We start from the raw sequence: 10,173 nt of genomic DNA on the forward strand, positions 1-10,173 counted from the left end.
CCTGCAGCGACTGCCATTATAATCACATTTAAGCAAGATGTTTCCTAGACTTAATCCTAATCCCAGACTGAGCTGGGCCTTCATTGAATCAGTTTCTACAATATAATGTGCACTATTGTTCATGAAAAAAGGAATTCTGTCACTGAGTTATTATGATTGTCCCCCCTATTTCCAAGTTTTAAAAAAAAAGTTAAATAAGATGATCGTTATACTGGTTCTACCACAGGAAATCATTTTAGCTGAGCTAAATCAATGTATTAATTCACATTGTCTGTGATAGTTTTCATAATAGTTTTCATAACAGCAATAGAGCTAAATTAACAGCTGAATTCATGGATAAAAAAAATATTTTTTTATAATTAATGAAAAATGCCAAGTATTCACTGGCTCCCGCCGCTCTCTTTCGACAGTACTGTATTACCAACCCCATTTTTGATCAACACACCTGGGAGGTTTTGTGACAGAAATGTAACAGCCTGGCAGAGCACTGCTTTGGCAGTTTGTCTCACATTTTGCCATGATGACACACACAGACTCACAAGGTGAAAACAATACCAGCCACAGTGATAACTGTTTGGGCGTCAAACGAAGCGCCACCATATGAGACTTCACAAGGACGTAAACATGGACTGTAAGTTTTCTATAATAATTTGAATGTTTTCACCAGTCCTTGTAACAGCATACCACTTACTTAACTTCAAAGCAAATTGAATTTCCTCTCACGGGGTTCATTTTCTACTGGGAATTTAAATGACTCCCACGGCTGACAAGAATGTTGTATACAGTTAATGAAGAATCTCACACAACCACCGTCATGGGTCTCAGTGGCAGACTCTGCCTGCTGCGTCTCCCGTGGAAACAGCTGGGTCATGACATTGGTCAGGCTCTCAGTGAGTTGCCCACGGGGGCTTGATTGATGATTCCACTTCCTGCCGAGTTTCTCCTCACTAAGCTACCGTTGTCACCTCTCTCCATCGCTGTCTGTTTCGCTCACTCTCTTCTAATTTGTCACTATTTTTTGTGGAATTGCTATTTCGTTTCTTTTCTTCTTTGGTCTTATCATTACAGGCACGCACGCACTCATACACACACGCACACACACACACACACACACACACACACACACACACACACACACACACACACACACACCTGTTCTTCCACAGTTTTGCCATTAAGTCCCACACTTCCAAACCATGCATTCATCCATCTGTTACACTACATCGCACCGTCTGTATATTTAACGCACGTTATATTCCCCCCGAGGCCAGTTGGACATTTGCATGCTGTCATTTCTTTTCTTTCTAGTGGTGAGACAGTTGACACCAAGCTGCCATAAGCTACATGTCTCAAGAGACTCTCTGCAAAGTGTGTTTATCCACTGCTCTCTGGCTCAAAGCTGCAGCACTAAATGTTCTCAGGGTGTCTGCGGTGACTTTGATGTCATTTTATTCTGTGTTCTCTGCTATTTTCTGCTGTGTCAAAGGTTAGTCTTCGCTTCAAACTTTATTCCTTGATGTCTTTCAAGCTAACCTTATTTATCGCACACCATCCAGTCTTTAACTTTTTTTTCTTAAAGGGGAACCTCGCTCAGTAGAAGGCTTCCAATATAATATCCCAATTGATTAAAGTAGTGGAAATAATATTTGTGAACTTCTGGAGTTGTTTTATGTGGGGGGGTTTTCCCCGTGATCCTCTTATGAAATGTGAGTGAATTAGTGCAATGCATCTCACATGCCTTCTGCAAATAAGGATTTTTATTCGACTTTAGTGGAAGACACAGTCAAATTTACTCAGAGAGTGCCAATGGAGATTTTGGAGTTCAGCATAAAATCTGTGTAATAAATGTTTTTCACTGAATGCAAGGTGTCCATACAACTTGCTAACATTAGCTATAAAGCAGCTAAACTTTAATTCTGAGGTTATCACGATTCGTAGTTTTTGTTCTCATTCTTTACCCAGACCATGTGTCACAGCTGCTGATTGGACCATTCTACAGTATGAATAATATATTATTAAATGGAGAGGCATTTATATTTAAAGCTCCTCTGAGAGAAGTATCCATTGTGGACTTCATTAGTGGCTTTCTATTAGAATATGAATATATTTTACATACACATCTATTGATTTTTTATAAGTATGCCCTCTAGATACCTATTGGCTGTATAGTAAAGTGTTTTCCATTAAATATCTATTTATTTTAAATACAAACCTGAAGTTTGAATCTGGGTCAAAACTTGTGAGAAAATGTCCAACTGATTGTTGTTGATTGTTTGTCTGATCTATGCTATGTTGTATTAGACTAATGACCGGTAAAGCTTTATGAGCAGCTCCACAACCTGAATAAATATGTCTAAGCAGGCTTGGGCTCACAGAGCTCTGATTGTTATGAAAGGGTCTGCCCCACAGCGCGGCATCAGTATTTAGACACATCTAGATTAATGTAGATTTTGTAAAGTCACACTGAAAGTCTGTTTGTGTGTGTCTTTACAGGCGGAGTTGGAGATTGAGTTGGCTCTGGAGCGTGAGGAGCAGGTCCAGCGCACCACCGTAGTGGAGCAAGAGAGAAGAGACAGAGAGCTAGCCATGAGAATCGCTCAGAGTGAGGCCGAGCTCATCACTGAGGAGAGCCAGATGGACGCAAGCCTGCGCAGGTATTGTTTATGTGAAGGCAATTGACAAGTACATTGAATATACACAGTCAACAAACAGTGTGACCAATAACTTCCAAGTTCAACAAAATGTCCTTTTAAACCACAGCATGCATGTGTAACTGCATTGTTTCCTGTTGCTGTGTTCTCTCCCAGTGACGAGTCTTTTTCAGATCTTCCTATCTCTTCATCCTCAGCCAGAGCCATGTAAGATATCGACACGGGTTTCTGTAGCTGCCCAAGTCCAAGTTTACCTCACCCAAACAATAATCACTCACTCCCTCGCTGTCTGTCTTATCCTCTGCCGTAGTTATACGTCTCAGTTCCTCAGGATTACACCAGCAACGCAAAGCCAAATTAAGATCCTTTAATTTTAACATCCTTGCATGTGTGATTTTATGTGGCATAAATCATAACGTGCAATTTAGAGGATGATTATGAGTGATAATTGCTGAGTCAAAGATGACGGTGGCACACCAAATGAGAAATGAGAGCTGGATCAGAATGTGCAGTATGTGATGTCTTTGTTTCACTGATCTTAATTGGCTGTGCAGGAGTCTGCAGTCGATACAGATTGTCTGTGTCCTTTGCAGTGCTGGTGCACAGAACTAGCTCATGCGCTTGGCTGTCTTCTTCACCGATCCATGTGTAGTTTTTATGTAGTCTAAGAATCACACAATAACTTTTATTGTATGCTCTGTGGATGTGCTAATTTCCTGGATTTTAGCTGATCTGAAAGAATCTTCCATCAGTTCCCAACTACGTGGTTCAGATATATTTACTTGTCTTCACAAAGAAAAATACTTTGTTAATAAGAATGGAAAAAAATGCATTCTCATTTATAGGAAAACAAGAAATAAAAAAATGAAAATAACCCAATAAACAATTCTAAAAAAAGCCTGTGGGAACGAACTCTAGCACATTTAGCACTAAGGTCTGCCCTGATGCAGGTAACCAAGTGGAAAGATGTTCTTTAATATTCACTCCCGCTAACACAAAAACACCCTCAATCAGAGAAGTTAAGAGAAGCAAAGAAGTCACAAAATGGCTTAAAGACCAGTGTTTCTAGTTGACAGTATATGCTGAAATTAGATTTGCATTAAGGATCAAAATGCCAACCCTCAATCAGAAAAGGTTAGGACAGCCAAGAAGTTTTAAAAGGGCTAAAAGACCAGAGCCTCTGGCTGAATATGCTAAAATGAGGATCAAAACCCTGAGTGCGCAATTTCCCAACTCTCTGAAGCCCTACAGAAAGGGTCTCGCCACACCCTGATTGGTCAAGAGGTGAAAGGCCTCAAGCTGCACTCAATTCCAAATGAGGAGCCATTCCCCACACTGCCCAACAAGTGATCTAAATAACCCTCCAATCAACTCAGGGGAATCGTGACATTCAGCTAAAATGAATTGGGAACAGGGAAATGACAGCAAGTACTAAAAAATAAAGGACCGCTACTCCAAGGTCACTAAACATCTCACTCACATGGTAATAATGGTATCAGTGGCTTTGATTAAGACAACTGTTCCAATTCTTATATAATGTAGTTTATGGCTTCAACAAATATTAATTGTGTACTTACTCTTTAATGTACCTTTCACACTCGCCCGTCCACTATACCCTGAATAACAGAAACACACAATAGTTTAGCTATTGGGCACTTCGTCCTGAGTGAGGAGTGTGATTGAATTTCCATGAAGCCAGGAGAAGTTCTCTCAAGGCCTGATCTGCTGCTCCGGAGAGCACACAATTACATTTGATCCTATAGGCTGTAATCTTGTCAGGGTTGGCTCAGGCATCCATGGGGCCTCGTTGCATGTCTGCTACTAACCCTTTGAGTCACCTGACCTCTGGAAACCAAATGGAGATCTGTTGCAGAAACGAAGCTCCTACGGTCATGTTTCCTGTGACACGTGCACACCACTGATCTTAAATGCATCAAAGCGTGCGTGTAGTAGAACACTGGCAAGCATTGCTGGACCAGCTCCCTCCTTCGACATCCATCTATTTCCTGTTTGCCTACTGCCAAAAGCAAAGCCCTTGTCACCGCTTCACCTCCACTTAAGCCTTCAGCTCTGGTTCATCCCCATCACACACTAGCACGTGTCTCAGCCAGACCCACGGTGATCCTGAATCATCTTTCGAGTCAGTATGAATTATAAATGGTAATTGTAATCTACCTGATGATTTGTTGATCAGTAAATCCTCTTCTCTGAGACGTGAGCCGCTATGTCGACTGTAAATAGAGGAGGTTAATCCTGCGCATGATTGAATTAGCAGCCTCAACTCAGCAGGGAAGCTGGAGACACAGCTGACATGAGCTCAGACTTCATGCAGCCGTCATTGAAGTTGCTGAAACTCTGCAGCACCAGTTTGATTCATATAATACAACACTGAACCATTTCACCTTAATTTGTCAGTCATCTCTCATTCCTGTTAAAATAAGCCTGGAAAAAAACACTTACAATGCCACAAATGTAAGCTGGCATCTGGCAAGTGGTTAGATGAGAAGAACTTTGCATCATTTTAAGTGGAGTTGAAGCATACTCTTCGACCAACCCCTAATGTGAATTTAATCAGCTAAAACAATGAGGAGCTCTTAAAGAAAGTGAGGCATCCGCTTTCATTGCTCTCTAAGGGAGATGAACTTAATCAATGATTAGATCCAGTATAATTACACATAAAATGTTGCTCTTCGTGCTGTGTTCCTCCTGGTCTTTTAGAAATTCACACCTCCCCGATTGTAAAACTTATGAATTATATGCAGCGTTGATGAATAAGCAACCCCCAACCTTCTAATCTTGCTTACTCCCACCTTGTCTTCACACTCACCTTTTTCTTTTTTCTGTCTCTCACACCCGCCCACGTTCATCTGTTCCTTGCTTACAGGGGTCCTCAAGTGCAGGCGACTAAAGCTGCTGCTGGTGTGAAAAAGTACGACCTCAGCAAGTGGAAGTATGCTGAGCTGCGAGATGTCATCAATACGTCCTGTGGTGAGAAATCCCAAACGAGTTCAGCATGATGTCGCCTTTATCAACTCAACAGAGTGTGTGCATAATATGCATAATATAACTACTTTCCCAAATGTATTTACAGTTCTCAGCCCCCATATTAAATAATTCAGCAGTAGCTCATGTTTTGGTACCCAAAAACATTTTCATCTGCACTCTGTGTTATTTCACTCCCCGTAATTTATTGAACAGCTAAAGTGTTAAAAAGCTGATGCTGCAGCTGTACAGACTCGAGTGTGGATACAAGATGTCTTGCATAAAATCAAAAGGCCAATGTGAGGATGTTCCCACAGCTGCTACAACTCATCAGCATGCGTTTGATTGGTAGAGAGAGAAAATTATCACCATTACTCCCCTTCCTAGTCATTCCCAGCCAACCCTCTCCTTAGTCAGCATGGAAAGCAGATGCCTTTCTGCCTTTACACTTGTCGATGCCTTTATAATTGCCACTGTATGCAGTACTCTGATCTGTGTTAGGGACTCGGATATCCCCTGTGGGATTCCAAGGACATCTGGCTAATTTGTGGAACCCATTTGCATTGGTGGTACTGGTGCTGATACCAAAAAGCTCTTTGAAGTCCAACTGATTTTAGCCTCATGTTCACTAACAGAACTGTATGCAGCAAATGGTTTATTTCTATTGCTTCATACAGAAGAACACGCATAACGAACCCCTAAATGCTTTATTATACTGTGTTATATTTTGAGCTTAAAAGGACACTTCACCTACCTGTGCTATTTATCCATCTAGATTGTTTTGGTGCGAGTTGCCGACTGTTGGAGATATCGGCCGCATGTCTTCCCTCTCTTTGATATAATAGGACTATATGGTGCTATACATATAGCAGTGCTCAAAGTATCTAAAAAATACATTCAATAAATTCAACATCTCTTCCCAGAAATCCATTTAATACAAAGCAACAGCCAGCAGGTGGCTAGTTTAGCTTAGCATAAAGACTGAAAGTTCCATCAGTCTTTGCTCGTTACATGGATTTGAGCACTCGATGTTGTCGTGTTGTGTGGACAGACATTGAGCTGCTGGCGGCCTGCAGAGAGGAGTTCCACCGCCGTCTGAAGGTCTATCACGCATGGAAGTCCAAGAACAAGAAACGTACCGATGACGGGAGTGATCAGAGGGCTCCTAAATCTGTCACTGACTACGGTACGTGGAGAGAGTATTCCCGCCATCATTCTTTTGCTCTAAATTACCTTTATTATTTCATCACCTGTGGATATGAGCAAACATCTATGTATTCACCAACAAAGCACATAGGCATACCATGCACACCTCACCTCAGAAACATTAAGCTACAGTTGACACGTGTTAATTTTCTCTCACTGACAGTGGCAGGAAATAATGACCTGCACACAAATAACCTGCCCGCGTTTCCTAACATTCAATTAGCCGACGAGACGCCGAGGCCTGAAAGTGCAGCTGCCTTCTGTCTGGCTCTGTCAGAAATATTTGTTCTAATTAGCAAGTAACTGCCAGCCATGCCTTGTCGGACTCAGGCGCTGGTGGAATGACAGCTCACTGCTTTGCTCATTTCATTCTCAACTCAACCAAGCATGTCCTGTGCCGCAAACACACACAATGTTATTTCGTTGCTTCAAAGATTACCTCTGCTTTGTCTTAAAAACAAGTCTTCAATTTGATGGGAGAATGGGGATATGAGATTCACTTTTTGCTTTGACTTTCACTACATTTACTTGCCTTTTTCTTTTGATATGATAGCTCCTGAAAGCTGTGCTTCAGTTTCCTTATACTTGGATGCTCCTTGGCCTCTGCTGATGTAGCGGGGCTCTTATCGAGGTCATTTCATAAGAGGCTAAAAGCTGCTTTACCTGACTTCTCCATGTGATGTCTGCAGTATTTGGTCATTTCTTGGGTCTCATTTGTTCTTGTATATTTTGAAAGCATTATACTTAGTTTTCTGTCCCACTCAGCCTGTTCTGTGTGGCTGTTATATGGTTATTCAAGACCCAGTGGCAGCTGCTTTGTTGTGTACTCTGGAGGTAAACAACAATCTAGAATAATATCTTAATGTTCACAATCCCACTGCAGCTGAACAAAACCCAGCTCCACCGATGACGGCTCAGCATCAGGAAGTGGCCATGAATCGCCAGCAGCGATATTTCCGCATTCCTTTCATCCGACCGGCAGACCAGTACAAAGACCCGCAGAATAAAAAGAAGGGCTGGTGGTACGCCCACTTCGATGGGCCCTGGATAGCCAGACAGATGGAGCTTCACCCAGACAAACGACCTATTGTGTTGGTTGCAGGTGAGTCGGCAGCTTTTGCTTTTTGTAATATCAGAACAGAGAGCATCTTTTGAAAATCTTGCTAATTCATTGCAACTTTTTTTTTTTTTTTTTTTATGTTTTACTTAAATTTTTCAGTTCACCTTTTCGTCCAGTGATTCTTGACTTTTTGGGCTTGAGAGCAATTCAAAGGAAGCAATCTTTATCTGTGACCTCACCTCAGGTCATGGAGATCAGTTGAGTTTGGACAAGAGTTAGGTGTTTTCCTTTTCGGATGAATTTGAAGGATGTATGAGGAACTGAATCATAAAAGTATCTCGTGTTCGACAAGGAAAATTTACATCACACATACTTCTGTATGTCTTTATTAATCATTTGACTGGTTCCAATCCTTGGGCAATGCTGCTTTAGTCTATACAATGTCAGAAAAGAGTCAAATTAAGAATTTCCAATTAATGTTACATTGCAATATTCAATGCTATCAATTCATTTTTTAATCAAAGCAGCAAAATCCAAAGTTTGTGATTATGTCAATCAAATACTGTTTTAATACTTGACCTGTACTTGGTATGCTTTATACACAGGTAAGTAAATGTACAGTAAATGGATAACTCACTAAAGATACTTTTCTGTAAACCTCTGTCCTTCTTGTTCACCACTCAGGGAAAGACGACATGGAGATGTGTGAACTGAGCCTGGAGGAGACTGGTCTGACCAGGAAGAGGGGCGCCGAGATCCTGCCCAGGCAGTTTGAAGAAATCTGGGAACGCTGCGATGGAATTCAGTACCTCAAGAAAGCCATTGAGAACAAGCAGGCCCGGCCCACATACGCCACCGCCATGCTTCAGAGTCTCCTCAAGTGAAGCACAGCGAGCAAGTGTCCTGAAACAATGACACTGATACACCTACAAACACAAAGATGCACATTCAAGGGCAGCGCGGTGTACATGCGTTCTGTGGGATGAAGAGAAGTAACCACAGAGAAAGATGCACCTGATACAATCTTACTGTAGGCACTCAGTGTTTCATCTCCTTTTTAAATATATATGTATGTTCTATGTTTTCACTTTTTATATATTTTATTTTGCGGTGCAACACCTTACTGGTCTAATGTTAGCATTTCTGTCTCCTTCGCAATCTCTGCTTGAATGGGAAATCCCGCTTTGAGGCCTTACATTGTATTATTGCTGCACTACACCCAGGAAGTCTTAATTAACTTATCTAGATATTAACCGGAAACCTAAATGGTCTGTGATAGGGACAATAAATTAGATTAGATTAGATTTTTGAGGAAATGTGTGGATTTAATGGTGTCATCCTCTATTGTCTTCTGGATATTAAGGCTTTAATTACTGTTATTCTGTATTTGAAGTTATTAGATTTCAGTCCTTCATCTACAGCAAAGTTTGACTCATGAAAAAACAAAACAATCATGTGAGGGATAACTTTGCATAACTTTTTTATGACTGCACACAAAATAGTCCCTATAGTCATAACAAATGTGTTTTAAGAAATGTTAATTAATTTCAAGAAGTCCTGGATTTACTACCATCTTACAAGTTTTGTCCTGTTATCCATTTATTATTTTTCCTGCTGTGTATAAAACTGATAAAATCCTTGTGAAGGGAATCTTTTTTGTATTGTTGTTCATTTGTTACGCACGAGGGGAAATGTAGAAGTTAGTTGTCATATTTGCAGTTCTGTTGTTTTGGGGTTATTTTACAGATAATATAGTAATTTGTGCGTGTGTCTGTGTGCGTGCGTGTGCGTGTGTGTGTGTGTGTGTGTGTGTGTTTATTCAAATATCATTATATTAAACTGATTACTTGACGCTTGGTTCAGTAGCCGACTGTAACTAATGAATCCCTTTTAAAATGAAATCTGGTTGTACGTTAGCCTTCGCACTGGAATACTGTCGAAAATAAATGTATGGCCTGATGTTCATGATTGCTTTTTCTTACTGACTTACCGTTAACCGACAAAAGTGAGAATGAGTGAATTCAGTAGTCAGAGCTCTGCATATCTAGACATCCGGATGCTAACGGCAGCTAACAAGATTAGTTTGTAGATTATTCAACAAAGGCTCATCTGCAGTTTATGGCGCTGCACAGTCGAGGCTCTTTAAGTGATCAAGTGGATTAAAACAAAGGTTACAAAGATTACAAAGGTTCTCCTTTGTAGGTGTTTTAGGTTTGTCAGTTATTTGTGGTAAATTAACAACAAAAAGTGGTAGATGATTATAAAAACACGGAT

At 40.8% G+C, this 10,173-nt stretch overlaps 1 protein-coding gene across 1 annotated transcript in view; it reads left to right on the forward strand.

The window, feature by feature from the left end:
- The window catches only part of myo6b (myosin VIb), a 32,854-nt gene extending 23,153 nt beyond the window's left edge, over positions 1-9,701 (forward strand). Inside the window, exons 28-32 of the mRNA XM_068580073.1 lie at positions 2,494-2,654; positions 5,536-5,639; positions 6,685-6,819; positions 7,723-7,941; positions 8,584-9,701. Of these exons, the coding sequence (XP_068436174.1) occupies positions 2,494-2,654; positions 5,536-5,639; positions 6,685-6,819; positions 7,723-7,941; positions 8,584-8,783 (819 nt within the window). The 3' untranslated portion in view covers positions 8,784-9,701. The remainder of the gene's footprint in view (positions 1-2,493; positions 2,655-5,535; positions 5,640-6,684; positions 6,820-7,722; positions 7,942-8,583) is intronic.
- Positions 9,702-10,173: the final 472 nt, after the last annotated feature.

Source organism: Clinocottus analis, unplaced genomic scaffold (assembly GCF_023055335.1).
Source record: "Clinocottus analis isolate CAN_PGR_092001 unplaced genomic scaffold, fCliAna1.0.p SCAF_17, whole genome shotgun sequence".
NCBI lineage: Eukaryota > Metazoa > Chordata > Actinopteri > Perciformes > Cottidae > Clinocottus > Clinocottus analis.